The sequence below is a fragment of the Corvus brachyrhynchos genome, unplaced genomic scaffold, assembly GCF_000691975.1.
Source record: "Corvus brachyrhynchos isolate BGI_N302 unplaced genomic scaffold, ASM69197v1 scaffold97, whole genome shotgun sequence".
NCBI classification, from domain to species: Eukaryota; Metazoa; Chordata; class Aves; order Passeriformes; family Corvidae; genus Corvus; species Corvus brachyrhynchos.
Window position 1 is genome coordinate 245,461 of NW_008239758.1, and position 26,204 is coordinate 271,664.

The 26,204-nt window shown below is 36.9% G+C and overlaps 1 protein-coding gene and 1 long non-coding RNA gene across 9 annotated transcripts in view; one reads left to right on the forward strand and one right to left on the reverse strand.

Annotated features, from left to right (window-relative positions):
• Positions 1-26,204, reverse strand: part of UNC13C (unc-13 homolog C) — a 134,873-nt gene that overhangs the window by 7,354 nt on the left and 101,315 nt on the right. For 2 of the 5 annotated variants that reach the window (XM_017742683.1, XM_017742682.1), the window contains 9 exons: positions 25,627-25,704; positions 24,398-24,475; positions 24,004-24,033; positions 17,551-17,639; positions 15,157-15,306; positions 13,771-13,894; positions 11,888-11,944; positions 10,767-10,847; positions 7,064-7,211 (listed from right to left, as the gene is read on the reverse strand). In XM_017742683.1, coding sequence (XP_017598172.1) covers positions 7,064-7,211; positions 10,767-10,847; positions 11,888-11,944; positions 13,771-13,894; positions 15,157-15,306; positions 17,551-17,639; positions 24,004-24,033; positions 24,398-24,475; positions 25,627-25,704 — 835 coding nt within the window. Of the gene's footprint in view, positions 1-7,063; positions 7,212-10,766; positions 10,848-11,887; positions 11,945-13,770; positions 13,895-15,156; positions 15,307-17,550; positions 17,640-23,993; positions 24,034-24,397; positions 24,529-25,626; positions 25,705-26,204 lie in introns of those variants that run through there. The other 3 variants (XM_008639998.2, XM_017742684.1, XM_017742685.1) reach the window with 3 other exon arrangements.
• Positions 1-26,204, forward strand: part of LOC108448728 — a 43,537-nt gene that overhangs the window by 3,966 nt on the left and 13,367 nt on the right. For 3 of the 4 annotated variants that reach the window (XR_001864721.1, XR_001864722.1, XR_001864724.1), the window contains exons 2-3: positions 2,673-2,776; positions 3,308-3,357. This is a non-coding gene — a long non-coding RNA (uncharacterized LOC108448728). Of the gene's footprint in view, positions 1-6; positions 2,261-2,672; positions 2,777-3,307; positions 3,358-26,204 lie in introns of those variants that run through there. The other variant, XR_001864723.1, reaches the window with a different exon arrangement.

Genomic DNA, 26,204 nt, shown 5'->3' on the forward strand with positions numbered 1-26,204 from the left:
TGAATCAGTCTGTGATTGTGAACAAAAGTATGTTACTGTAGAAGGATTCATTTGTCTTGCTTGATCTTTTAGCAGCAAAAAGTTTTCAAATGAGGAGGACTGTGGAAACTAACTTCTATGTTTGCATGAATAAAGAGCCCTGCAGACATAAACGGGATTCACAGAAAATGAGCTAGCATAAAATTTCAGAATGTGGTGACCTGCAGTATTTTTGCCCCAAAGTAGCCGAAGACAACAAGCAAGACTCTCAAACTTTGTATGAACGTATCAAAAGTTTCTAAACCTGGGGAGGTTTACATATGTTTCTATTTTGGTTTTTTTAAACTCTGTCTCTAAGGGTTGAGGATTTCAAGATCTTCTTCACCTCTTTGAGGATTAGAAATCCAGTTCAGAAGAAAAACAACTACCTGCAAACTAATAATCATGCATTATGTGATTTTATTACCCAAGACTTAGAAAGCTCACTGAGCACTGGGAGCCTGGCCATGAGACCAGCTGACCTGGCACTGTTGCCTGTGGTAAGCCTAACCTATCCCATTTGCCTCAATGGCTTTTTCAGCATAAAGGTGTTCATCTAAATACTGCACCTATGCTTTGACCTTATTTTTTAAATAGGACATAAGAATGAAAAAGTTGAAAAGTATTCAAGCTTTCACAGTTTCCAATGCTCTAGGAATTACACAAGCTATGAAATCAGCACTTTAATCCAGACAAGCACGTGTCATCTTTTGATTGATGATATCAATAAAATACATATTGGTCTGGTGTTGAGCTGCTAATTTATTAGGAGATAAAGTATCAGGACGACTCGTCAAGTTATTTTTCACAGGACTCTGAGACTGAGTTGCAGGAAAACCTTCAGTGCATTTCTGAATATTTTCATTTAGTCCAAAGAGTACAAGTTAAAGCTGAATTATTAGGAGATGGATGGAGCAAGCTAGATGATCTCTGTGTTAGAGAAAAACAAGGCAGCAGAGAAAACCAATTTTATCATGATAACCACACTAACTGCAACATGTGCTTTGCTTCAAGAAGTTGCTATACAAATGGTTGATAATTATTTGTTTTGGGGGATTCTGAGAACCAAGTTCAATACTTGAAGGCTGACTTCAGCAACCATTTATTCACCATGCTGTCATAAAAAGATTGAAAAGATTTAGGTTTGTATTTGATTAGCAAATGTAAATCATTTGTCTAAAGGATCACTTGTTATGATGGAGTTAAGGCTGACAGGAGATTCAGCAACATCTCTAAGCCTCTCCACAATTGTACAAAGCCACACTATCAAAGTACATTCTCTCCTATTGGAATTTTTTTGGCATCAGGCAGTGATTATGAGGCACTCAGAGAGCATAATATGAAAGGAGAATGTTGTGGTGTGAGTAGGAAGTACCGGTTTGAGTGCTGGAGTGGAATCCCCAGCTCAGGCCTTTCCCTTCATCTCTCCTGGGGAAAGCTGTGCTCCACACAGCCAGGGCTGCAATTGCACAGCTTCTTGGGACCCCCCAGAGCTGCATCTGCTGCTCTGTCCACGTAGGAGAGAAACCAGGAATGAGCCAGCTTTGATCTGGGATTTATGTATCCAACTGGCATCATCTATCCCTCTATGTATGTATATATTTATATATATGCATGTATTCTGTACAGCGTTTTACCCAGACAACACACATGCCTCTCAAGAGGTTTCTGTATGTATTGAATGCTCTGCTTCTAGTAGGAAGTAATTTTTTAAAAACTGATGTCATATAACTGATGGCCACCTGGTAGCTTGTGTTTATTTTCTTGAGACTTAGAGGAAACTGATACACAACTTGTTTCTAATTTAGGTGCTTTACTGTTTCATTTAAGGACCAACCAGAAATTTTCTAATGTGGCAGTCTTTTAAGTGAATATTTTGTAAAGACCCGCTTACCAGCAGTCTGGTTTTATCTATTTTTCTGCCACTATTCTGAATGCATTTACTTTGCTATCAGCATATGCTGGAATACTTTTATTCGTTGTAATTCTGCAAGTTTCTTCACTTTTTTTTCTTATCTGTCCTGTTTGTTGCTTGCAATAGTGTGCTGATTTCTGCAGCTTGCAATGCAGGTCTGGCTTTTTCTTTCATGAAATAAGGTTGTGTAACACATGATTCTGACCTCAATTTGAAACTACAGTGGATGAAGCAGGGATTATTTCTTGATTTAAATTCTGTCTGAAGTATGGGTTATGAGAGAACTGGAAATGCTCTGTAGGACTTAAATTTCACGACAGACTACAGGTATAGCTTTCAAAATATGACAGTTAATAATACAATGGTTTTGACAAGCAAAAGATGAAAAGGTCTTTCTTTTTCACCTATAACAGCTGCTAAACAATTTAAGCAATTTTTATTTTTTGTAGTCTGATGTCATCTATCTGCTTGCCTAAATTATAGTTAATATCAGATTATTGTTTTAATGTCATTCCATATATTTATGAACCATTGAGGTTCTGCTTTGCTTTGTACAACTCCAGATTGCAAAGGAACACAGAACTGAATTTTGGCTTGAAGTTGAAAAGAACTTGTCTTCATTTTTGATTGTGTAACTTCGTTCCCTGTATTGGTGACCTCACAAGACAAGGATGGAGTTACTGTTAGAGATAAGCATAGTTACCTAATGAGAATGAGTATTGTATCTTCTTGTTTTCAGGTGCATCATCCCTTTTTAGCTTTCAATTGTCTGGCATAAGAATGAAGAAATCTGATTCAGACCAGCTGAAGCAAAGCATTTTCTGCAGCCTTGTAAACACACAGGTAGGGTTTGCAGTCTATGTGTTGTGAGATGAGTATTGATTTTTCTGTTTAGCTAATACAAACTATTTTAAGTCAAGCTAAAAATGATTTCAGAGTCCTGCCATTATGTATTACTGTTGTATACCTTACAACAACAGCACCATTCTCTAATGATGTTTATAAACTGGAGCTGCTGTAATTTGTAAGAAAAATATTTCTCCATGTCCAATAAACAACCATTTTAGATGCAAGAGTGGTGTTTAGTTTGGAGAAATTAGTGGTAATAAATGAGAGCTAATTCAGGAAACTGTTTGAGATGCTGTCTTTTTATGTAATTTGCTAAAACTAAAATAATATTTGTTCAAATGTTGTAAGTGTTGATGCTAAACAAATGTAAATATTCACAGCACTGGCTATAGTTTATGAAATTACTGAAGATTTAAGGCATTTGCTAAACTAAATCACAGCCTTTTAATTTTGATATACATTAAGTAGTTTAAGAAGTGAAGGTGCAACTTAATAAAAGGGTGACTGCTTCTGTCTTTTTTATAGGAATGACTTTAGAGAAGCTTTACCAGTACTGGTCTTAGCACTGAGTAAGGGTAAGTCAAATGTACCACAGAGTAGGAAAGTTCATGCAATAGACCAACAGAAGTATAGTAAGAGTTTGTCCTTTGCCTTTGAGAGTTTTGTCTTGATTGTGAAAATGTGGTTGAATTTAGCTCGTTTGGTTAAAATTATCTTGTCCTGTCTGACCTGAAATTTGTCCATTTTGTCTAGAGCTAGTATCAATGTACAGAATCTATGGTCTTTTGCAGAAGCCTTGGAGCTTTCCCTGAAATTCTGGGCTGGCTGCCTTCCAGCTGTTAACCAGCCATGGGTCTTCCAGCCCTACAGCACTGAACCCCCAACTGAGCCAGGTTTTACAGGTCAGGCTTGGCACTGTGCTCCTATTTTACAACTGATTCATGCTTGGCACAAGTGGAGGGTGCAAAAAGAATTGTTTGGATTGGTTACAGAAGATTTTGAAAACAAAATTGAATTATGTATGCAAGAATGTTATCCTCTAGCTGAATTTAGAGGAAAAAACCCACCCACTTTTACAGCTTGAGCTAATGTTTATTACTATTATTAGTGCACAAATAGAGTGACAATTTCCAGCTGGCAGAAGTTTAGAGTAAACTAAATCAATCTGAGATCTGAACCTCAGGTGATTTGCTAGGTAATGGTGAACTGATGGTACACGATTCTCATCTCGCTGTACTTTACATGCTCTTTGAAGGGGTATCAATGACCACCTAGAGTGTTCAATACTGCTCACTCAGGCTCTGGAATGCAATTCTCCTCCCTAAACTGCCTTCAGGTTTTGCAAAATCCTTTAGGTCTATAGCAATGTCCTTTTCAGAGATTACAGAAGTGGCCTGCTCCATGGAAGGGGCCATGCTATCACTCGTGGCAGGGATAGCACTTGTGTATGGTTGAGTAAGAAAACTGATCCAGAAGAATGTGCTTGCAACAGGCACTGCAGAATCAGCTGAATCCCTTCTGGGTAATATTATATGTGAAGGTCAGATAGGTGGAACTAAATTTTATTACCATTTTATAAATCATTCTATGTGTTATTATAAAAGTTTTCTCATCAAACAACACTGATAATTTATTTGCAAAAGAGAATGCTGCTCTGCATGTTTTACATTTGTGGGCTGGGTTTAAAAAAGGACAAGTGCTTAGCAGGCTTTGCTCATTTTTCTGGAAATGTTTATACCAAGGGACAATCATAGATTATATCTCCCCTTACTATCCTATTGATACCAATGTTAAAACATGTAACAATCGGAGTTTCCACAGGATTTAATTTCCAAACAAACACGTTGAAAGTGTGTGGCAGATCTGGAATAACAGTTGAAGAGAAACCTCTCCCTCCTCCTCTGCTAGGCAGAAAGGCAGGTATAAAATATGCCAGAAGATGACAGAACTTAAGCTATGTCACTGAGAAAGCTAATCTGGAACCTGTACTGTCTGTATCAACTTCATTTATTAGAACACATTTTTCTTTTATCCTTAATTTTCATAGTGTGGTTACAGATTTGTGTTCACAACCCTGAGTGAGCATTAAATTTACAACTTTCAGCAGCATAGAACCATTAGAGTTGGAAAAGAATTTCAGCCATGACAAATCATTATATGGAGAAAACGAAAAATAAAAAAAAAAAAGCAGTTACTGAAAACGTTACAGTGAGATTATGCTCAGCATTGTCATTTACTTATTCCAACACTTGTCTGTTTTAAAAAGTCTTGAGAGTCTATAGTGGTGCTTTGAAAAGAAAAAATCATCAGCAAAAGCTTACAGTAGTTAATTTTATTATTCCTGTTTGTGTGATAATTTGCTTTTAAAGCATATGTCTATAACAATGTAGTCTCACGATGTATTTGAAAAAGGCAGTAGGAATTGAGCTTTCAAGTATTTAGTGTGGTGAAACCACCACAGGAAAAACTATGACTCCCTGAGGCACCATTTTAAAAGTTAGGAATGGTTTTATTACTGTTATCTTATGCAAATTGCTTTGTTGACAAGATTTTTAGGAATTTGTGGGCACAAAGGCTGGGAAACAAAACTCTGGTTCAAGCAGTCATCCTTCTTTAGAAATGGTGCAAATCATATTCTCGGATAATTTGGTTATGCCTATTGAACATGATCCTGGCATGAACACAAATACAGGAACTATCAAGGACCATAACACACACTTTTACAGAGCCCCTACCACGGAATCAGAGAATTAATAAAGTTGGAAGAGACCTCCAAGCTCATAAAGTCCAACCTTTCTGCTTTCTGTTTGTGTGTAAAGTTAACTCTCCCTTCGCACACCAATTAAACAAATTTTTGCTCTTCAGTTTCTTAGAAAAACTGCAGCTTAGTCATGGTGAGTGAGAAACTATTTTAACCTGTGGTTAAAAGTAAGCCTGATTGTTTTTTCTGATTCTTGTAGTCATTACAAGAAAACCAAGCACCCACTTATATCTACAGTCATAGTTATTATTCAATATATGCTTTCTTTACATTTAAACTATACTTTTTTCATTGCTTTGAGCAATCCAATACTTACATCCAACTGTCTATTGATTATGGATTGGCAATGTGAAAAAATTAGGGCAAATATCAATCTAATTATATTCCAGAGAAAACTGCTGATTTGCAAACAGGGTCATTTTAACTAAAAGCTAATGATACAGTTATAGCTGTGAGACTAGAGATCATAATAGATGAGGATTTAATTATTTTAAATGAGGCATTAAAGGATAATGAAAAGTTATGAGTCACTTTTCTTTACGTTTCATTCCCAGTGGCTACATTTCTGACAATACTGGTGTGCAAATATAGGCATGGTAATGTGTGCACAGAAATTAACACAGACCTCAGGCTGAAAGCAGGATGAAACACAGAAAATTCAGTTTTGTGGTTCAGGATTTATAAAAGATCTCTATTTATGGCTACAACTTAGATAATTTTTTTCTCCTGAAGTTACAGTGAAAGTATATGTTAAAGAAAAGCAAAATACACATAAAAGTAACACTTTTCTGCCTGGATCCATATTGTTAATTTTTTTTTTTTGAGAGGGGGAGAAAAGACTCTATTCCCTACATATTAGAGTTTTATAGCGATTTTCTCATTTGTAATATATGAATTATTAACAGAGATCCTCAGTTTCAATATGGAAACAGCTTAGGAAATGATTCTTTGCAAATAATCTTGGGGCAAGCTGCAAAACTCATGTTTCATGCTTTTTATACCGTGAGTAACATATTGTACTTCAGAAGTAAAAGCAATTATTTCCAGCTTTATTGTCCAATTAAAACTTTCTGATTCTTATGAGCTGGAGCAGGGTAATTCATTATCTCAGCAAATTGTATTCTTTCCCAAAGACATGAAGTGGCAGGCAGGTCATTTTTACAAATGCTCATTACATTCAAAAGAAATCTAGTAAAGATTACTATTATGTACAAATGTTCAGTTTCTAGAATGAAGAAAACAGCTTGGAATATAATGTGTGCAGTGCTCCTACAAATAACCCTGGTGTTCAGTGTGCATCCAGAGCATGGGGACTGTTCTTCCTGGGAAGTCACAGGCCCCTAAATGAACTGCCCTCAGATAAGCTCCAACAACTGGCAGCAGCATTAGATAACACCACGTGAGCAAATTTGTGTCAATGAACTCTAAAATACCACAGTGGGTGGAGAATGTAATCTGCAATCAGTAATTCAGAACATTTAAAATGTGATTTATTTCTATGTTCCTTACAGATCACTTACTCTGAGAAGTTTGTGTGGCTATAAACTTCTTTATCAAGGCATCAGTAGTTTGTGTGTAAAGGCTGAGAGCGTATTTGAGGGACTGTAGGTCTGGGCTCTTTTCCAGGAAATTCTTTTTCAGCCCACTTCCTCCAGCATGGAAGTATTGCTAAAATGAAAAACAAATATGGTTGTTCATAGAGGCAAATTATCTGAGAAAGGCCTCAGTTACAGACACACGACTTCAAGTAAAATTCTTAAATGAGTGTTTTAGAAGTAGCAACAGGCATGTGTACATTTATTATAGCACTTGAAGTAACTGTCATAATCTCTAATACAAAACTTCTTTCCAAGGGTAAAAAATTAAGCCTTAGGGGAAGAAAACAATATACAAAATTTTAATCTTGATCTTCATGATCTGAAGTACTCATTTGCCAAAACTGGACAAATATTTGCATTATTCTTTCAGGTTTCAGAGAGTGGAATCAGTTTTAATTCTTTATCGAAAACAAAACAAAAAAACCCAACCCATCACAAACACCTCTCAAATGAAGGCATGGTTTATGAGCACAGGTAAAGAATATATTTAGGGAAAAGGGAATTTTGTTAAAATTTTCAGAGAGAATACTCCAGAGTGTGAAGTTTTGCAGTAGCAGTGTGAGAAGATAACTACTGTTCTACTGGCACAGCTAGATTTGGAAAAACAAATATGCTTACTGCTTTGATACCATGCTGACTAGGTTAAAAAAATATATATATTAAAAAAACCCTGCATATATAAATGTATCATATTTTCAATACCAAAGCTAATTTCAGAAAAACTAAGGGACAGATTATTTCCTTTTTCCTCTCACAATGAAGAATTTTTCCTGAAGTTTTATACAAGACAGTGTTTGATGAATTAATACACTTTAGCTACAATGAAAAGATAAGTGTGCTACATACCTTCATTTTGTTCAGACACATTGCAAAGCATTTTGCAACCTCCACTACAGTTCTAGGTCTCAAGATCAATAAACTTCCCACTAATGGCTAATTAGTAAAAACAAACAATGTTTTTCAGGAGCACTGTGACTACTTGATGAGATGCGATATTGGTCTGTACAGTGAGAGTTGGGGATTGTAAGTAGAATCTACTCCTCCTGTCTTTTTGGAGTGTTGCCAAAGGAATGGGTGCAATATACACATTCCAATTCACATCCATCCAGACATATCCACTAACTGCTGCTTCCCAAGCTTATCTGGACAGCTCAGACCTATTGTCCACACAAGCCCTTTGCATTTAGTGTACACATTTCACCTTACAGTTCTCAAGATTTTGCAGGAGATGAAACACAAATGTTTCATAACAGCTATTATTTACATTCCTGTGTTGTTGGCTACTGACTGTTACAGGGAAAAAATACCTGTAGGAGCAAAGCACGGGGTTTGAAGTCATCAGGTTGCAAAATTTTTGTATTGTTTTAATACTATGGAGACAGTTAGTGTCAGTTTAAAAGGTTCTGACTAAATCACCTCTATCTTCTCATCATTAGATACTTACATAAAATGTTTCTTTCCAAGTGAATTATTTCATACTGTATGTTCCAAGCAAAACTCTTATCTTAGTTGCTTAAGAGTTTAGTCATGATTTCACTAAGGATCATAATCAATTTATAAGCAAGTGTCAAAATCTGTTAGTATTTCCTGCTACTGGTGACAATTACTGTGATTTTTTTAAAGTTGTATCTCCCAATAAAATATCATCTGCAGCAGCTACAACTGGCTGAAAACTCCATGAAAGCCAACAGCCATATTAAGAAACAAAGACACCTGACCCTTGTTTTCCTGAGTTTTTCATTTTTTTCATTTGCCCATAAATGATAAATTTTGCAAGCAAAACCAGCAATATGAATGTATCAGTACTGTATGGAACCAAACATAGAAAAATAATGAGTAAACAGGGTTTTACAGATTCAGCTGGATCAGTTATGACCCTGTTCCTTAGAGACGGAAACCTTAAAATAATTCACCTGCTACTCCTGCTCCTCTCTGAGTGGTTTCAAGGTTTGTAGGTGACACAAGAGGTTTGAAAGTCACACTGACAGATAAAAAGGGCAGATGTTAAGTATATGGAAATAAGTGCTGAAGCCACTGCAGTCTCAACCAAAACCTGCCAAATGCCAAATACACAAGCCCCTTTGGGTGCTGGTATCTCTTTGTAGAGGCAGTCTGGATGTAGAGTGGAAACTGGGACAATATTATCAATGAACATTATGTCAGCCCAGAAACAATGAGGTAGCAGAGAACTTAGTTTCAGATAACTGAGGCCAGAAAGCCACTCCTCCTAACTGTAAATTGCAAATTAAGCTAAAAAATATTAAATAGATACAGAAATTGCTACAGTTGCTATTACATAATACACAGACTGATGATATGCTATATATATATATTTAAGATCAAAAATTATTCCTTCACTTTATATTCTTCAAAGGATTAATAACACCATCCACTATTAAATTATAATTGTCTCTTAGCGAATTAAATGAGAGGAAAAATAAAAAAGACTACTTCTTGCTGCAAAACCCTTCTTCACCATCCTTTTACCTTCTTTACCAGCTACCCAATTTCTAAACACACACCATATGCCATTTTTACCATTCTCCTATTCTTATTTGGGCAGCCATGGTTTTGCTTTTAAACAAACTGCATTTACTAAGCATTACCAAAAAATTATAGATTTTGATCATTAAACTTTAAAAATTGCATTCCTAAATAAACATAGCAATCTTTTTTTCTTAATTCCCCAAGTTTGCCCTTTTTCACTTTCTACCCAATTTCTGCATGATCAAGGTTATTTATTAAGTATTTTGGAAAGAAATGATTTTGCCATATCAAGTGCTAAGTACAGCAGGCAATCACTGCCTTACAAATTGAAAAGAGATTTCTCAGAAAGCACTTAAGCTCAGTTTATGAATTGACAATTATAATTTAGCACACAGATATAAGGATTCTGAATAAACAAAGGACTTCCCCTATTTAATCTTTTTCCTCCAATTCTAGACTTTTTTTAGCAAAATGGTCAAAATCTATCAATGCCTCTTCTGTATGAGTTTAAGCAATTTAGGAAATTTAGGCAAGGTTAGAGGTCACATTTTTCCCAACTTTTATGTGTTTAGAACAAATGCCTTGAAAGGAAAAGAATTAGATTTACATACCTTACTGAGGACTTCACATGGCTTACTTTGGGAGCATACAGTACTTCAACAATTTATTCCATTTATGTTTCCACAACATTACCAATCCCAAATTATTTTTATTTCTGAAAGAAATGCCAATTCCACTACAAATACAAAAAATGGCAATTGGGAGCCCTCTCTGTTACTTCTTGCTTGCCTTGGAGACTTTTATTTCAGAACACTTGATCACAAGTATTTCCTCTTGTATCCTCAATTTTATACTTAAGTAGCTGCCTCCTTACATTCCTGATGTGCTGTCTCTTCTCAGCAGACAGGAAAATATGCTGTTATTCTAGAAACTGATTGCTTTCAAGTTATTTACACCAAGTAATGATCCAGGCCAATGTGAAAAAGACTGATAAGCAAATTAAATAATATTCCTTAATGACTTATTTTGACTTCAGAAACCAAACCCATGAAGACTGTATGAAAGTCTCCAGTTTTTTATCTAAAAACCAGTCATTCTTGGGTATTCCAGCATAGAGCGGAGACACATAAAGCTGCACCTTTATAGTAACTAGTGCCACATCCATTATTGCACACTGCCTCAGGGTCAGGCTTTTGGCTTCCTCTCGGATCACGTGGTCCTGCAAAGCAAGAGAAGACTGCAGTTGGTTTTGAAAGAGAGACAATATTGTGAGTATTTGTTCTTGGAAAAACAAACAGACAAAGCCGCCAAATGTCCCCCAAGGACTATGATTAACAGGGATTAATTCAACTTCAGAATGCTTTTACAACAAATTATAACCTAGAGCAATCATGACGTTTCTTGAAAACATACTGTAGAGAACCAGATCCACTGTTTAATATTACTTCTTTTGCATTACTTCTTTTCCTAGGATGTATTATTTCTCTGTTTTGGGGGATGGGGAAAGGTTAAAATTTAACTTAAAATAATTATACTAAATGATCTAGAAGTAATTAATTTTATTAATAAAGCTGTCAGTTTACAAGATGTTTGTTAATGCCCCATGTTTAAAAAAAGGGGGGGTTCCTATTAGAACATATTAGATTCCTAGAGTGACTACACTGCTGCTAAATCTTTGTCTAAATAAGAAGTCAGTGATTTCCTTAGGTAATATTTTAACTCCTCTAGCAAACTGAACAATTAGTCATAGAGGCCCAAATACCACATTTCCTAATTGACTGGCAAACAAATGACATCAGTATCAAACATCTCTGCTGCCCATCAAGTGGAGGCCAGCACTGAAGTGCTGAAGACTGTACTGTAGATGTACACTCTATAGTTCAATGCACATAAATAGTCCACAGAAAGAAAATTACTGGTATTCTCACCTTAGGGCTTTTTCAGAACTGGTTACAGAAGCAAAGATACTTTTTTTTTTTTTTTTTAATATTTAATGCTCATAAGGATTAGTTGTGCAATATGGGAATGATGGCTTCTTGACCCATGTAGTGATCAGTTACCATATAAGCACAGACTTTTTTATTCACGATTTGGTTTTAATGAAACTGTAAAATGATGATTCACCTCTGAGTAGTTACTGCCATATTCAATCTCACTATATTATACAAGAATAAGGCATGAGGTTTGGCCCTACAGTCACTAATATTTCATCCCTTTTTGTTAGCGCAAGCCATTCACAGCTTCATCTGGCTCCATTACCTTGAGTTTTGACAGTTGTCCAAGATCTTTGGCTGCACTGAATATCATCTGGGGCCCCTGTAATCACATTGAAAGTTAAGGACATGGACTCAGGACAGCATGTTTGCTTTTTATGTCAACACAATCTTATTTTCTTCTAGAACATTGGCCAAAGTAACCATTTTGCAAAGCTAAATAAAAGTTTCAGTTGCACAGGAGACACATTTTCACTCATAAGTGAAAGGCCAAGTAGTTGAATGCCTGAAGCAAGATTCCCTCCAGTATCCTAGAGCTGATACAAATATTGCACATTCTGCTGAGAGTGGTTTTGTGTTCTCCTTTCTGCTCTCTCATTCTGTGCTTAATACTTAAAGCTAAGGCTGTGATTATTCTCAGTGTGTGTCAGTGAGATGTTTGTCCATAACTGCTGCTCTCAGGAAATAGTTCACGATGCCTACCAGAAACTAGGCTGGTAGAGGCTACCACTAGGAAAACTCACCTCTGAACATGTTGTCCAATGAAACAGTGTAACAACTGATCCTGCATAAAGCTAATAAATGCTCCTAACACATGACAGAAAACAGAGTTACCCAATTCAAATGCTACCTATGTATTTGCAGATAACATTTGCACAAAAAAGTTTGAAAAGCAAATTAAAGATCCCAGAAATATAAATTTGAAACTTATTAAAAGAGAGGTTGTTTCTATTTATGCCTAGTTAACAAGGTCATGAGAGTAAATATGAACAAATTCAGTGACTGGAGTTCTGGCTATGATCAGCTCTACTCCAGAATTTTTAATAGCTCAGGTAATTTCATTGCTATCTTAGCAGCACTTATACATGTTCTATTAGATTTTTTCCTGCCTGCCCAGCAATATTCTTCCATGCAATATTCTTTCAGCAATGTTCTTTAATATATTATAATATGATTTAAAGGCATAGTGATATGCCTTTAACTTACAGACCCTGACAAACAGATTTTTAGCAGCAGAACTGGTACCACAGGACGTGTAACAGCAAAGCTGCCAAAGACACACTGTGGCAACATCACGATTAGCTTGTCACAAGATGGTCAATTTCTTTTAAACAAGATTGAAAACAAGCAGAATTAACAGTTATGTTATCCCAGTCCCTCAAATAAAAAAGCAAAAAAGCAATTATCAAAAGGCCTCCAAGCCAGGCTCTCTCTGCTGATCCTTTGACAGGATCAGATGGTTGCCCTCAGCTCAGCCCCCAGAGTTTGTGTCAGGCCATGCCCCACAAGACTCTCCTGTGCAGCCCCACTTTCTGTAAGTACAGCTCCGTTCTCTATTCTTGGCAGGCTGTAAATGAAGTTATGCCCAAAGAGGACCTCCTGTCAAGTCTGCTGTTAAAATACCCCAAATCTTTAGAGCTATATCTGGCTTAAGCTTCCTGATATTAATCAAGTGCTGCCTCAAGATAAGGAATGGCACAGCAGGCAGGGCTGGAGGATGGGATGGGGCACCCCTGGCATCAAACCTACAAAAATGGAAGTGATTGAATTTCTGATGCAACTGGGAAGGGCAAAGAACACTCTTTGTGTTATTGTGCACAGTGAAGACAAGAAAAATCAGATTTAAAACTCCTTATATGAGAGCACACTTCAAAGCCAGTGATCCAGCTTCTTTCACATGACTGCATTCATAAAAAATGCTCTGAGTCGGAGCAGGCAGTAAATGAAGGAGCAAAGTCTTCCTCACCAGCTAATAGCAAGCTGGGTACACAACTTTGAGACACCAGAGAGCAACAGACTGCTTGCAGTCCAAGAATTATTCCTTGTGGTCAAGGTACAGAAGAGGATAGTGCCAGACCCCTTGGCACCTGAACAAGCACATTATTACAATCCTTCACGTCAACTGAGAATTACTGCTGGAACACTTACGGTTTGGTCTGTCAGTGGTGGAAGCACAATTTGTTTTTCTATTTTGTTTAAGACCAATTTCCAGAGCTCTTTCAAAACCCGTTTCAGAACTGTTTTCTCACAGATTTTTGCAGAGACACTTAAACTGGAATAAAACAAAAACAGAAACCAGTCACCAAAACTAGCATAAAGGCTTCAGAGGTGCTCTATCACTATATGCTCAGATAAATAGCCATTAAGGTTTATCTTTTCTCTACTAATAAAAATTTCTCAGTAACTAAGTTATTTTGCAATATTATCAGTAAATATTTTTCGTAAAAAGACTTACAGATTACAAACTCATATAAATCTCCACTATCTAACTGAATGCTTAGTATACCACTGATGCATATTTATTGAAAATGCAAAATCATGATGAGTTATAAAGTTTGATGGATGATATAATTTAGCACTCCCACGCCCCTAAATTAAAGTTTTAGTACATAATTTGTTTATGTCTTAAAAATAAAGAGCAACTGTCTCCTGTGTTTTGTATTTCTACTGGGATGTAGAACCTGTTGCTGCCAGCTAATGCAAATTTGCAGCTACTGTTCGGAAGCATTTATTTCTATATACTGACATGTCTGTGCAATCTTGCTCTCTATTACTTACAGTGAAATTAAATTTTTGCAGCACCTTTTCCATCTTCACTTTGAAAATTCTGGCTGGGGAAAACCCGCCTAAGGAACCAAAAGGGTGTGTAACTTGTGTCTGCGTGACTGGAGACCTTGAGTGCAGGATCAGTGCCAGGCTGCTTGTCCTCACAGCCACTTCCAACAAAAGGCCACTGGTGCTTCACAAGCACCAATGACCAAGGACACCAATGTGCTTACAGATGTGCCTGTGCTGCACATGGCCTTTCAGAACTCATCACTGCTGAAGGATAACATAAGTTATGCTTACTTTCAGAGGCTAGAATGAGTTTGCAGGATCCTCTCAAAAATTAGCATTTTACCAAATGAAAAAAAAAAAAAACCAAGCTGCTGTTTAGACGGTGACCAGGTTTTTGGTGACACAGAAGTGCATATTAATAAGCAGTGGGACATTGGGTACAAGCCTAGAACAAATGCCAGACAATTTCAGTATGGGAATTACTGTTGTTCAGTACAATCTTCATAACGCAGCCTGTGGAGGAGAAATCGCTTCCTTTTCAATGACCCAAAACATGACAAGACATGGAAAGACAAGTCTGTAGCTTATGTAAGAATTGCTCAGTGTAAGTAAACAGGTTAGGCATGGCAGTCTGCACACAGTGAATACTACAAATATTAAAAATACTGCAGAGTGCTTCAGAGTTCAAAACCAAAGTGTGCCTGACTGCAGCATCCAGGTCCCAGTCTGCCACACAAACCAGCCTGCCACACTTACGTTTTGTCCAGGGAATCCATGAGAGGCCGAAGCACAATCTCAGCATCAATGGCAGCACTGTTCTTATTGGCTGCTGCATTCCCATTTCCTCTAATTTGATTCAGTTCATTGTTCATTTGTCTTACACAATCTTCAATAACAAATTGGAAACTATAAGACAAAAAAAAAGGAAAATGAAAGAATTCTGGGAGAAAAAACAATAATGATGATTTTGCTATCAGGTTCTACAACAAGTTTTAAATATTTTCTGCGATGATTTAATGTTCAAAATTGAAGATACTGTGGTTTATAGTCTGAAAATAACTTCTACTGAGGATCATGGCTCATATAAGTAATTCATGCAGTGTTTTGATCTTTTCCCTGCCTTGTTTCCATTCTGCCACACTTTTGATACCCTTGTAGGTGTACCAAATACTTATTTTCTGAGAGAAACAGATGTATCAGAATCTATAGGATAGATGCAATTGATTGCCAGCTAGGAACAACTTCTCAAGATTTTATTTTTGGCGTGAAAGGACAATATGAACAGGTGATGATAAATAATTTTTCTCTTGACGGTTAATAGGAACCAAACTTTGACATTCTTCTTGAGGCAAAATTAAAAACTACTACTGACTTTGCCCTGTTTGGCTCAATTTGACTTTTTTCCAGATTCCACACAGTCAGTGCCATCAAAAGGTTAGTTACTTCTTTTCAACTACACAGAGTCAAAACACTTGGACTGTTTAAAATATCCTATTGCAAAAAACCCCTTGCTTAGAAGTGCTCAGACTCTTCCTCCTGGGAGGAATATTTTTCACTTCAAGGTGACTGTAAACACATCCTTCCTCCTCAAGTTTGTACCTGCTCAGCTTCTCTGAAAACTGTTCTATTTCCTAACTGATCTGGTTGAGTGTCTGACAGTTTTAAAGTGCTATTGATGTGATAATCTTTGGACAATATATTGACACAATGCAGAACAGCAGTTAATCAGTCACCAGTTCAGAGGCAGGAAGAGTCTCTGCACATACTGTATTTTGCTTTATGGGTTGATTTATGATGGATCAAAATGGTTTAGGATTAGTTTATGAACAGAAATGCAAAACAGAGGCCAAAAATATACAAGGCCTGTTAAGGTGAAATGATAAATGGCAAAGATTAACTTGAGAAAAGTGAAAGAGAATTTACTGTGAGAGAAGAGAAACATAATCAGGCAGTAAGCTGTTCCAGTGACATGGCTAATTGTAAAAAGAGGACACAAACCTCCATGTGAAATCACTGGAAAAGTCAGAAACTTCTCAAAATGCACTTGGAAGTACACTTACCTACACACTTTAAAGCCCTAGATAAAATCAGAATGAGGCAGCTAGTGAAACTGATTATAGAAATTCTTTGTTGGAGGGACCAGTCCCTCCAACAAAAGCCAAAATAATGCACTGCCTTTCTTGACATTAGCCATCTTTCCAACATTGTTAACCTCACAGACCCAAGCAGTAAACTGACCCAGGAGGAATGTTCTAGCTATCTGGAGCATATCCTACACTGAGCTATTCTGGGTTTGCTTTTGCAGAAACCTAGTTGGCTCATTCAGAAAGAAGCCCTGGAAAGAAATAATATTCATGCACTGTCAATGATCCGAGAACCAGAGCCTGGGAGCAAAAGTACACCAAGACAATACAAAAACTAAGCACACTCAGAAAAAAAGCGGACTGTCCACCCAGACCACCCAGTGATGGATTAAATAAACGACTACAGGCTCAGCTTAATGAGCACCACTATAGCACTAATCCCCCTTTCTTAAATTTCTTTCTAATTTGATGCAAAAGTAACTTGCTTCTTAACCACAGGCACTGCTGGCACAGCACCATACTCATTCAGGACTGCAGTGTGCACTCTGATTAATGAAAGGTTTTGAGAGTAAGGCTCAGTAGACAATTTTTGCAGAGCCACAGGCCAGCAAATGACCCAAGAAGGCCACTCACAATGACCACCTGAAGCAGGCTAAACACAGGCAGACATCCCTGGCTGAAGCAGGCTGCTCAGAAAAAGCTGTCAGTCTCAGGAAGTAACATAAACATGTTCAGAGAGGAAACTTTAACATAGCATCAGGGAAGAAAAAATCGGCGATTTTGCTTTCCAAAAAGCAGAACAAAAGCCATCAGCCTCACCTCTGTAACATGTTCATGCCCACAGACGATGTTCAGTTGTCTTTACAGAGAGGTTACCGTTATTTGCTTCAGAGTCTAAACACATACACAGACACAAATGCACACCACTCCATCAGGGCAGAAGCAAGCCATGCCTCAGGACAACCAAATAACCACCCAGACTTCATCAACGAGGTAGATCTTTTTGAGCAGGAATATTTCTCTAAGGTTTGCAGTAAAATGGGTTTTTACCCATTTGTTTTGTTACCTTGCAGCATACGTTACACTGAGTTCATCCAATACATTGCTAAGTTTCACCTGAAGTTCTTTTAGAACAATACTAGCTTCAGGATCCAGCTGCAAAGAGATAAATAACATTATATTTTACTTATACACTAGGTTTCTGGGGTTTCCATTACAATCAATGAATTAGGAAATATGTGCAAAGATACACTGCACTATGGAAAACCAAATGTGGAAACACCTGTTGCAACACAGAACTGCTTTAGTAGGCCTAAAAATACAACAACCATTTAAAAATAACATAGAAAAATCTTTGATTACAGTAGTGAATATTTATATTGTTACAAATCAAAACTGTGCCATTGAAAAATGACTTTCTGTGGGATTGTAGAAACTGTGTTGGCAGTCACAAGAAGAGAACTACCATTATCAGGCCAGTGGTATTCAACAAGGCACACCAAGAGAAGGATGCAGGAAAAGTCAGTGCTTGTGTTATTAGTAATGCAGATGCCTTTGTATTTTTACTCTTTTTGTATATTTCACTACTGTCGGTATTTTGTTTTGTGATTTGCATTGAAGCTGTTTCCGTATTTCATATGTTTTCATAATGCAGTGTAAAATTAGAACAGCCAGCACTGAAAAAGATGGCTTGAAGACTACTCATGCCAATTATACTGACAGAATATGTGGGAAGGGAATCTACCAAATTTCAGTACTGCTGTTTCTAAAAGCCAGTAAGGCAAAAAAAATTCAAGCACAGAGCAACACATTCTGATGGTCTGACACAGGTTTTCTAAACATAGGAAAAAAGTTAATGCAGAGGAGAAATGTATTTTTACATTTACAGGGATGATGATCCATGCATAGATATTTAATGAAAAAGGTACCCTGTTGATATTGATCAGCAACTTGTTTATTTGCTATAGATTCTTTTTCAAATTAAAAAAATTATTTTTTTATCTCCCTGATCTTTAGCACTCAGAAAAATAGTTACAGCCCATTCTGGGATATGATAGATGATCATCAGGATCAACAGCTGAATGTTAATTAATAGCTAATGTTCCAGGTCTTCCAGCTGTCTCTATCACAGTGTTAGGGAATGATTTTCAGTGATAACCCTTAATTTGTGGACTCTGTTCTAAAGCAAGGTCAGGTACCGTTCTTCTGACAATTTCAAAGGACAGTGCACATTTAGAATACATAATCAGGGCTGTCTCTGTTTACATTTTTCGATCTTTCAACTGCATGAGGAGTGCAGTTCTTCTGGTGCTTCAGAGTGCTGTGGTGCAGCAGGTCAGTTCTTTTAATCGCACTTCAGAGACAAGGGGAAGCTGTCACAGCACACATGGCAATTTACATGACACTACACAGGAATTCTACAGCAAAGCAAACTGAAATAGATCCAGTGATCTACTGTGTTTTAATTTTAGACCATCCTTCCTTCTCTTTAGAGGTCGTGTGTTAAAATCATAGAAAATCCAAAATTTTCACTACAGGTCTTGACAAAAACCTGAAATAGGTGACAAGGGGGAATCACCACACATCCTTTAGACAATACTCAGTGTCATGTAGCACTCTTGTAATCTGAGAAGCTCATATTTTACTTACTAATGTCAGTACTTACTGTGACTACTTACTGATTTAGTTTTGAATTACTTTGCACTGAGAGAACTTCTATTGCTTCTGTGTATCTTAGAAGTGACCCTGGCAGATATACTTTGACAGTTCATACATTTAAAGTGATTGTTTTCCTTCATACAAAGAGCAGGAATTAAAAAGCTAATTTTACTGCAGTGTCTATATTAATAAACAAAATAAGGCTTTAATAACAAAGGCAAAGATTTTTCCAGGAAATGCATTTCACTCAGGAATTATACTGCCTCCTTTGGAGTGATACATACAAAACACAAATTTAAGACCACTAGAATATTAACATTTAACAAACACTGAACACACAAGCATTCACACTGAACGTGGTACATGTCAAGGAAAACACAAAACACCAGGCAGGCAGAAGACTCGAAATTTCTTAGAATTTCATGCACAAACTAGAGAATCACCTTGTTACTGTGCCTACAGAGGTCAATATAGACACTTTGTATCAGGGGTTGTCGTGATAACCAGAAAACACAATGCATCTGCTAAATTCACCTGGAATTGAACTTAGTCCAGCCAAAATTGGATTAAATACTAATGCCAGATTGTGGGCATTACACACATTCTAGAAGGGTGCATGCAACTGTTAAACATTTTAGAGACTTTGTGCTCACAAATTGCATGAACAAGTTAGTGTGTGCACAGCTGGAGGCATCTGGCAGTATCTCCAGCCCTGTGTGTACACATGCTCATGCTCAGCGATGAGGTGGCACGGGGAGGAGAGGAACACAAAGAGGTATGCGGGCTGCCCAGCCAGGTGCTCCACACCTGGCCATGGTGGCATCACTAAGAAGATGTCAGCAAGATTTTTAAATGCTACTTCTCTTTAGGTACTGGAAAATATGGTGATTTGAGTGTCTCACCAGAACTAAAATGTGCACTTTTCATTTATTTTACTATGTGCCTTCCATTTGCTAATGATTGTCCTCAGGCATCATTCAAATATGCCACAGCCACGACCTGCTTCTTTTTCCTGATATGGAAGAGCTAAAATGGAAGCATGGAAGGGAGACAAAAGGCAATGCTGACCAGCATCTGCGATGATGCCATACAGGGATATACAGACATGAAAATGAAGTATTTACAGTCTCGGGAACTTTTATTTTTCCCCTCAAATCTCATCTGCTTCATAGAGTTTGATGAAGAAGGAATAAAAACTAACAATCTTCCCTGAAAATTTTTCAGGAAAAAAACAAGAAAAAGGCTCTGCTTGAGCAGATTATTTTGGGAAATGAAAAAAAACCAACAAACCAAAAATAAAACCCAGCTATGAGTGTCATTAGTGTGTCATATCTAATTTAAGCACCAAAATAGAAAAGACAATGCACTTATCCCTTGGACAAATGTATTCTGGATTCCACACAGTGTGTGTGGAATAGCCTTAAAATACATCGGGGTAGGTTGCTCAGGTTTCAAAACTGGATTTTTAAAGGAGCAAACTTATTTCATTAATAATGTGTAAATCATACTTACTTTTCTATTAATTCCTAATATTCTTGGCTTTTCTAGGCTCATATTTCTGTTATTTTACCATCTTCTTAAATAGCAGAATTCATTTTTACCCACAAGGGAATATACTCATAAATTTGTTGGCACACTTCATGAGATCTGTTGATTATGTATTATTAAATAGATAATTTGAAGTTTGACTTTTTCTGAATGCTACACAAAAATTGAGAACATATTTGATGAACAGCTGAAAAAAAAAAAAAATTGAACATCATCATTTCCAAATGCTGCCTGTATATAACTGTGAATTTTCTTATACAGACAAACCTTGGAAAAGAGTTAAAAATCTGATTAATCTGGCTGCTTTCAATATGTTAGACTGAGGTATTCCCTGCTGTAATTTAATGTGTGCTAGTATGGACATAATCCTGTTAACTGCAAACTTGGTGGTGGTTTCTGTAGGAAACTACAGAGATGCAAATCACTTTTGTGTGAGTTAAATGGAGCCTCTCTAATCTGAAATCTGTTTATCTGCAGTTCCACAGGTCTAATTGCTTATCGTTTCCTAATGGGACCACCAGGTTACTTCTGTTCAGAAAATAGTTTTATGTATTTTCTGGATATCTAGGAAAGACACAGGTATACATCAGCTCCATCACTTTAGTGGTTCTTTTTGTCTGTGACAGACATCATCCTTCCTCCACTCCCACCCCTGGGACAGTGAGATGTGAAATGTTTGGCTGCCACTGCTCTGAGTGCACTGAAAAGCACTTGGACCTCTGTACAAGATGTAAAGATGACACTTCAGAACTATTCTGCTGAAATCTGGTCCTCTGTCACTCCATCAAAGCCTTTAAGACCACACATAGATTCCTATAGGAACTCCTAAACTTTATGTAAAGTTGGAAGTGAATTTACCAAAGTGAGAAGATGATTTATCTACAGTTAATATAATACTGTCACACATAAACAACCTCCTTCTGCTTTACACCCTTTTTCTTTTGATCCTAATTACTGTAACACATTTCTGCCATGTTCTGTCACCCGGTGTAAAGCAACACAAGCATTAGCTTCTCTTTTTTATCTTTTATCAGTTTCGGACTTGTCAGATATGAAAAAGATATTTAGAGTAAATGTATGCATTCCTTTTGGATGAAACAAACAGGAGCTAAACTAAAATTCTACAATGATGATCTGTTCCCATGTTTTTGGACTTGATTTAAAAAAACCCAAACAAACAGTGGGTTGGATCCCACTTAACTACTCTGTTATGGCAGACTGTTCTCATTGATATGATTTGTAAGTACCCTTCCTGCTTGGCTGCAGCAGAGGAGGAGAGTTAATAAAGAAGCTCATTTTGTTCAGACTATTTTATTTTAGTGGTGGGGGATCTGAGAAACCAGTTTTTTCTCTATTTATAGAGCTCCCTGCCTGCAATGTGCAATAAGCCTACTCTGAACACAGGGACTACTGCCTGATTGTGGCTATTTTGACTGCACAGTTTGAAAGACATACTGCTCACAGTGTGACACTGAGGAGATTAACAGCATTTAATTTTTCTTAGAATTAGTTTTGCTTCAACTGAAATAGGTCTCATTATTTTGCTGAAAATCATCTAACTTTTATGCCCTGCAGAAGTGAAATATTAAACTGTTTTTTCCCTTCAAGGAAACTGCTTACAGATTTTATTGCTGGCTTTGTTTCTTATAAATAAAAGTTCAATAAGCCAAATTGGCCATTAGCAGTGGTGCCTTCGGAATAGCGAGGGGAATAAGTATTCCAGTTTGAGGACAAACATTCTAGCAGCATTTTGATATGGGTGAAAAAAAATTGAACATGAATGTACTTTTCTTCAAGAAGATGCCCTAAAAGTCTGAATGTATTTTTAAGATCTTTTCTCTTAGACTGTGAATGCAGAGACGCACTTAAGCTACCTAACTAACGATTATAGAAAAATATATCCAGATTGTCTCCATGGGCTGCGTGTTGCACCATATTTGTAGGAAATGCTATTTTGATACTGTAACAACTTTAATAATTCAGCCTCATTAACATCAAAAAGAAACCAAAATGGATGAGAAGTCGTAAGAACTTTTGAAAGTAAATTGCTATGAAAAATTCTTAAATATTTGTTCATTACCGTATAAGGCATTAGGAGCAAATAAAAAACTAGTATTTTCTTGAGGAAAAGAAGACATTTTAGAGATATTTTAGAGATTCAAGCAAATATTTTGGTTGAAAATAATTTGATAGAAATAGACATAAAATGTGACTCAGCTTTCACTTGCCCTTGTCGTTATCCTGATTTATGGACATTTAGCTGTTTTCACAAATCATGACATACAAAAGTAAGATTGGATCCAAGACCTAATACAAAAGTACTTTGCACAGAACATAAAAGCATGGAGGAAGAGATTATTTGTAATATTCAGAGAGGGAAAAGGGTTTAATAGGAACCACAAAACCAGCCACTTCTGGATGATGAATATCTATTTTTAAGTTTGGAAAGAAATCTGCATTGATGAGGCTGCAGAAGTTTATTTCCTATTATCTGGAGCAGGATGTATTTTTGCCATGGCAGCTTCAAGGAGCTGGCTCTGGCTCAGCAGAACCTCCACTCCCTGGAGTGACTCCTCAGGTGCATCTGGAGGCTGCAGTTCCTTGCATGGCATAGGGGACCCATCTCAACTCTGCAGTGTCCCACTGTGGATGTGGCAATATGAAATGCTATTATTTTCCAGTTTTCTCTATAGTGTGGCCACATTAGATCAAAGTTTTGTGAATCTATCAAACTACAGCCCCAACAAGAAAAAGGATGATGTATGTGTAACTTCTGTTTTAAAGCCTGCTACTGATGATAATGGTAGGATATTCATGCTCTTAACACTGCTTCTCAACAAGAAGACAGGATTTTTTCTATAGCTTGAAGATATGTTAATTTCTTCATCATGTTTCAGAACAGTTAAAGACTACAGTCAGGAAAGTACTGAAGCACTGTTTATTTCCTTTTACTGTTGACAGGATTTCAAGCACTTTTATGTCTTCTGAAATGAAAAAGGGGGTAAAACTGAGGATGTTCTGGAATGCTGAGTAACAGCTCTTGGTGAAATGGTATCTTGAATACAAGCAGGCCCTCAGATACTGAAAAGTGCACTTAAAATGTTTTATCGATTTTTTTAAAACTCGGCTTTACACTACCTGCCTGGTAAAACTTTTCAATTTAGTGTCAACTGAATGCCCAAGCATAGCTCTTTTTGATTTTAGATCATAGGGAATTACACAAATGCACTAATGGAAATAAGTAGAAAATGTGACTGTTCTTAGCCTTAGAAAATATGGTCAGGAATAATAAAAGATGCTTACTATCACAAACCTCATAAGAGAATCTCTCTCCTTCTTTCTTCTGCTCAGTGGATTGCAAGTCAAAGGCATTAGACAAAGACAATGACACATTACAGACAAAACGTATCAATACATAAAAAGCAAAGTATAGTCCAATACAAACATTAAAATAAAGCTTGCACTACAGATTGCAACACAAAACACCCAGAGCTGATAGAACATTACAGATCATTAGCATATGTCTGTGAAATAGCGTTAGGTCATTCCAGAATTGTCAGGACAGTAAATAGGTCTTGTAGATTTTTTTTTTTTTTAACATTTTGATTCTCTTTGCAAGTAGAAGTGAAAGCTTTGATTAGGTTGCAAACATGGTGCTAATGATCTCTAAGGAATTTTGAATGAACCAGGAAACAAATACGACTCACCTCCTTCCCTCCCATGGACTCAAACATTTTCTCAAGCTGCACTCTTAATTGCTGAATGTTGTTCATCAAGATACAGGCCTACAGAGAGAGCACCAAATGGGAGATTGTGCATGACCAATTCTTCAGCAGCCCTACATTCATAGAATTACAGAATCATTAAGGTTGGAAAAGATTTCTAGGACCATCTTCATTCATAACAGCTGTGCTGTTTAGAGGAGGTTCCCGTCCACTGCTGCCTCCTTCCTCCTAAACTGACACTTCACTTTGCCTGCTCAGCCAGTGACTGCCCACTAAAGGCAGTGCTGCCCCACAGGGAACTGGATGCCATCTCCCAGTCAGCTGGACAGGTTTCAGATCCCAGAATTTCATGTCCTGAGATAGTTTCTAGTCATACCTAATACAGTTACATCTGGTGGATTAATGCAAGTAGCACATCATCATCCTGGGGAGAGCAGAGGCAACAACGAACCAAGTGCTTTGGGAGTAACAATAGGCTGGAGGAAAGGGGTGGCCATACTGCTTGCTAGACCCAGTCTTAGCAGAAAACAGTGACAACACTGTAACCCAGATAATGGCTGATGCTTAAAGTATTTGAATAAATCAACAGGCTGTTGTGTTAATAACAGAGTAATATTTCAGAAATATGCATTTTTGCATTACTTGAGAAGCTGGTGAATAAATTAGGCAATAGAATAGAGTCCATGGCAATCTGGTCCTTCATTAGGGACTCCCTTGTAAGCAGTGAGGCAACAAAACAGCACATCATTTTCTTCTCCCCTCTGCATGGGTAAAGCACAGTGAGTGGCAGCAGCAGAAACCTCTGCACACATTCCCTGCGCAGGGAACAGGGATCTTATAAACCCTCCAATGCACAAACTGATACAGAGAGACAAGGCAATGCAAAGTGAAAACCTAAAACAAAAATATTTTCTTCTGTTTGAATAACAAGATGAAGATCCATTCACCATAGTATTAGGCTGGTATCCACGGCATGTTTGTGGTCATCTTGTAATTATTTTTAAATTTTAATACTGAAATTATTAACTAGGATTCTTAACTAATTTCACTTATTCCAGCTTTTACACATCACTGTAAGCAGCTGTGAAAACATGCTGACCTCCCTCCATTTGTGTTTTTCCATATAAAGAAGTGATTACATTTTCAAAAAGTACAGTAAGTAACTTAAAGGTAATTTCTGAGGCAGAAAAAAGCCACAGCTTCTTACTTACCACATTTTCTTTATCACAATATGAGCTGAAGTAACTTGAAATAATTGCAGCATACTGAACAAGTACTTTGTTGATAGTCTAGAAGAGGAGAAGATTCTTTTAAATGGTGAATTTCATAATGTAAACCAAAAATATAAAAAAAGAGGCCTGTATAAATGACAGGTTTTACAGGTGCTTACACATATAGCATATTATATTTTTTAGATATAGTATAAATAATCCTGCAAGCACATTTTCAAATCCCTGCACAGTAGATGGTGGGTAGTTCTCAATGTAAAGTAATCTTCAATAGCTGAGACAGTTTAGTTTAATTAATTTAGCAGTGCTGTTTTTGAGAAGTAATGAGAACTCCACTCCTTGCAATATCCTACACAGTTTAGTGGAAGAGTAGCAAGCTAAAAAAATCCTCCAGGGTGACAATACATAGAATAGAAATATAATGGAAAAATAAGACAAAAGGAGTACTGTTCAAAGCCTAGCAATATGAGTTACCTTATAATAGTCATGTAAATACGAACTCCACAAATGGAGAATTGTTGCAATGAAAGAACAGAATTAAATGTAAATGTGAACTTTTC